Raw genomic sequence first — 5,087 nt, 5'->3', positions numbered from 1 at the left:
CAAGCTTGTAGTCTAGTAAGAAAGTGATATAGAGTAGATAATGGGCCTATCAAATTTTTTGACCACCCTTTTTCAACAATCTCATTATAGTTTCCATATGAAGTCTAGATGGCTTCAAATCTAAAGGGCTTTCGTCTCTTGGTCCTACTATAGCAGCAATCAATTAGTAACAAGTAATGGTTGGAACCTATAGGATCAATATAAAAGACCTGTAAGTTGGGAAATTTTTCTCTAAGAAGCATGTTTCCCAATGCTCTATCAATTCTTTCTCTAATCCAATCACTGTTCATTCTATTATTGCACCAGGTAAATCTATAACTATAAAAACCTAAATCTATCAAAGCGCAATCATTAATAAAGTTTAAGAAATTAATAATTTCTTAGGTGCTCGAAGATAACCCCATTCTTTCTCATATTGAGATGCAATGTCATTGAAATCCCCTACACATAACCAAGATTGATTCATACCCCTTGTAATACGTCTCACTTCCTCCTAACAAAGTTTCCTATCTCCTTCATTAGTAGGGCCATATATGAAAGTAATAAAAGAAAGAGCATCATAGCCAGATGTAGTCACACTAGCATGAATAATATTTGGAGTGGAAAAAAGAATATTTAAAGATACTTCTTTAGACCACTAAATTGCCAAACCCCCTCTTATACTAATTAGATCCATGATCCATTCTTCAGAGAAACCACATCTCCTTCTACCCTTCCTTACTACTTATTTTTTGTTCTTAGTTTCCATAACAAAAACTACTTGGGGGGACCCCATACCCTGATAATTCCAAGATAAGATTTTCATTGTGAACTGGTGGTTGGTCCCATCCAACCACTAGCATTTTTAGATAAAGAATCTATACCTTCATTTCCTCCATTCCTATTCGAGCTCAGCTAATTTTTTGAAAAATTGATCTTAACCTACTCAAAATCTACTCTTAAAATACTCGATCTTGCAATAGAACCCTTACTACGAATTAATTTCTTAATTGAATGATAACTACAACATCTCTTTTTTTTTAATGTTGACTTCAAATTTAAGTTAATCTTAATATTTTTTTCTTTAATAAAGTTTAGTTTGTGTCTCTTTTTAGAATTCATGGGACTTGAAATTTCTTTCATAGGCCTTTTCAAAGAGACACTGTTCAAGCCCACCATGATAGAGGACATAGGGGAAATACCATTAAATGGAACTATGGCTTTCTATAAATTTTCTTCTTCTATTAGGAATTCTACTGTGTATTTTTTATGGTTAGCCTGGTTTATATCTATGATAGAAGCAAAACCTTTTTCTATGTTTAGTCCATGAGAATTACGCTTGAGTTGTGGGTCCAATTGAGGGTTCATTCCTACTCCTTCATTTCTTGCCACAGCTTGCATGCTTTCAATAACTATATTACCATGAGTTAGGCCTACATTCAAATTACCCTCTCCTTACCTAAGCAAGATTTCCTCCCAGAGTTTCTCTCCACCTGAGCCATAACCATCCACCATATTCTCTATATCCCTCCACTTAATCACCTCATTATTATTATTTATGACTACCCTATGATCTCTACTTATGTAAGTTATGTTCTTCTAATTTTTTGAACTGCCATGATTCCCTTCTTCAACCATCTTCTTTCGTTTAATCGCCTTACACTAAATCTAGCTTCCACCTAATTATAGTCATGAATTACTAGTTTATGCTCTAAAGTTCTAATCGAAGTGGTACTCATCCAATTCGAAGAGTCCTCCTGCTCATCAACTTCATCACCATTACAAACTTCTTCAGCCGCATCGATCATAAAAATTCTGCAATCTCTCGTATCAAATGGTAACCCATTATGGGTCCTTTCTTGGTCGAGGAACCTAAAATCATGCCTTCAATGGTTCTTTCAAATTCACCAAGACTCTAGCTTAAAGAAAACTTCTCATAATTTTATTAACCTTTGGATGTTCAAACATCGTGATCTTACCACAACACTTCTAAGTGTAATCACATTTTCAATTTCAAAAGCTTCTAGTAAAAGCCCATGAAATTGTACCCAAAAGGGTGAAGTATTGAAATCAATCTTCTTGTACACCACATATTCTTCCCACATCTGTAGACTTAAGAGTTGCCTTTAGATAGACCAAGGCCTTCCTTTCAAAATCCAATTGAAATCTTCTTCCTTGTCAAATTCAAATATAAACACATTCTTCTCCTCCATCTCACAAACTTCAACTTCTTTATTTAAAATTCCATCTTTTTTTATCATAAAGATCACAACAAGCTTATTGAAGTTCTTATTTGAAGATGAGGGAGAACAACCTCCATTCAAATAATGATGGTTGTATAGGCTACTAAAGAACCTCACTCGACTTTAGAGTTGTGCAAACGAGTTGTGGGCTAGCCCGTGAGTTAGTGCATTAATGGGTTAGGTTGGACTAGCCCATTAAGATAGACAGACTACGAAAACCCCACCCAACTCATACATTGATGGGCTAGCGAGCTCGTGGGCCAGCCTGCAAAAGATGATTTTATTTTTTAAAATTGTAATCAATATATCATATATATATATATATAGATAATGATTTTTCTCATAATATTTTTTAAAATAAAATTTAAATATAAATTTATATTATTTTTATCAATAAATTTATATTTGTAATTTCAATCAATAGATGTTATGAGATTAACAAATAATATATATTTAAAATATTTTTATAAAAATTAATAAATAATTTATTTACAAACTATAATAAAAATTTTATTTGCAAATTGTAAGAAAGATTTACATTATTTTTCAAATATAAAGAATATAATTGGACTTATAAATTATAAATTTGAAAATATAGTCATTATTGTAAATTTATAAAAAAAATATTATGATTAAAAAAATAAATTATTTTTAAAAAAAATTGGCTAACTCGCGGACCAGCCCATTTAACCCACGGGTTAGCCCATTTTAACATGTCATTTTTATAGGTTAGACTAACCTAGCCTGTTTTAAAAAATTGACTAATTCTTTCAACCCAACTCATCAAAATTTGTGAGTTGAATGGGTTAGTCCGCGAGCTCAATCTGTTTTCTCAACTCTACCCGACTCTCACTAGAGAGGAAAGCTCTCACTCAAGAGAGAAGTGACTACTTCTTGGAAACCATGATTATATATATTGACCTTCACATGTTGGTGTGCATATAATTATAAACCATGATTTTATATATATAATCATAGAATATTACATTTAAATACGTATTGTTAACCTCCCCCCCCCCCCCCCCCCAAAAAAATCACATTGTTAACGTATGACATAAACGGGCACTCGCAAGTAACTTTTTTTTTGGGCACTCGCAAGTAACTTTTTTTTTTTTTCCCCTTTATAAACACCCACAGATAACATTTTTAAATAATTTTAGTTAAAACTGTGAGAGTTTCTTTTATCGGATGTTGATACTGAATTGCTGATATGGATAGTTGTAGCTGCAGATTCGCAGTAGTTGATTTAATTTTATAGAATTCTAAAATAATTATATTTAAAATTATACTTTCTCCCTTACAAAATATAAGACATCTATTCTCAGATATAATATTAAAAAATATAAAAAAATTTAGATCTCAAAATATAATTAATGAGATTTAAAAAAAACTTTAATTAGGTGTGTAATTAATAAATTTTTTTATAATACTAAATAAATGGCGTATCAATTTTTATATTAAGGCCTATAATGATAAATAATACATGAAAAAATGCATTTCCAATCTTTTTGATTACACAAAATTTTAGTTTGATCTCTTAATTCTATAAATCATTTTTTCAGTCTCCACGTTAGCATCATTATTGTTAAACTTCAATAACAAAAATGCCAATGTTGCAATTTTAAATAGTAACACGGTGCTTGGAAATTTTTTGTTAGCCTTTAAAAATAATTGGCTTTTTATTTTTGTCTTTTACCAAAATTAATAACTAAAATAAAATTTGTCTAATGCAATTGAAGATGAATAATATTGAAAAAAATAATTGGTATATTTTTTTCTATATTTACAAGACCAAATACGACTTAAAGCTTTGCTAAATGCTAATTTAATTAGTCTTGATTCTTCTCCGTTGAATGCATCAGCACACCAATCACCATATAAAAAAAAATCTAAAGCACTAAATCAGGCAGGAAGAAGAAACAAAATTGTAACTTTCACAATAGCAGAATGAGAGAGAGAGAGTCCGATCGAATTCACGCAATACACTTAAAAGAATGTAACACCACTAGCACCAACACGGGGAAGGAACGAGAATTAAATTTTTTACAGTCTCACAAACATCTCTCCCCAATCTCATTTTGCGTTGAGGTCATAATCCTTTTTTTTTTCCGGGCCTGAAAGATAGTTCAGGCTAAGAATCAGATAATTCAGAAAACAACATTTCTCTTTCCCACAGCATAGCTTCTACTTCTAGGGTACAAATCTGGAGCGCTATTAACACCCCCATCTGCAAAATCATAAGGCTTATCTTCGTCAATTTTCGTCATCCCTACACTGGTGGATTTGGGCAATCCTGTTGATTCCACAGACTGTTGTTTCTGTGCCGTCGCGTGACGCTTCAGAACCAAGTCCATGTCGATTCTATCGACCATAGTCCTCGCCGACGCTGCTCTCACGAGCTCTGCGAAATCCTCGCTCTCTTCGGACCTCGAAGTGTTGGCACTGTAACTTCTAGGAAAGGCCGCGAATCTCCCAGCCGCATCCACAGGGTTACTGTAGTTCATATTGTGACCACACTTCGTTATGCTTCGCACGTAAAAATCTCGCGCTCTTCCCAGCGCTCTGAACGGTGAAGTAATGAACCTCACGAACACGTTCTGGCTCTGCCCCTTGCTCCTCATCTTAACGCCTAAAAGATGTTCGACAAATAGCTCTGGGTAAATTTCTCGGAAAACAAGAAGGAAACGCTTGATTGGGCGTAGATTGTAGAAGAAAGTGATACGAGAAGAGAAGAATGGAAATTGGAGGAGAAGATGTGAGAGAGAGGAGAGTGGTTTTGTAGGGATGAGAAAGGATCGACAATTGTTGATTGATGAAGACGAAGGTGGGTGTGAAACTGTGAGCAATCAACATGATGGACTTTTT

The 5,087-nt window shown here is 33.4% G+C and overlaps 1 protein-coding gene across 1 annotated transcript; it reads right to left on the bottom strand.

Annotated features, from left to right (window-relative positions):
• Nucleotides 1-4,184: 4,184 nt before the first annotated feature.
• Nucleotides 4,185-5,087, bottom strand: LOC129303825 (uncharacterized). The gene has a single exon (XM_054943365.1). It carries the CDS (start codon nt 4,841-4,843, stop codon nt 4,370-4,372), a length of 474 nt encoding a protein of 157 aa, XP_054799340.1. The 5' UTR covers nt 4,844-5,087; the 3' UTR covers nt 4,185-4,369.

Source organism: Prosopis cineraria, unplaced genomic scaffold (genome assembly GCF_029017545.1).
Source record: "Prosopis cineraria cultivar Desert tree isolate PC_DT_omini unplaced genomic scaffold, ASM2901754v1 PC2, whole genome shotgun sequence".
NCBI lineage: Eukaryota > Viridiplantae > Streptophyta > Magnoliopsida > Fabales > Fabaceae > Prosopis > Prosopis cineraria.
The sequence above is the reverse complement of the archived record's forward strand: the minus strand, read 5'-3'. Positions and strand labels throughout refer to the sequence as shown.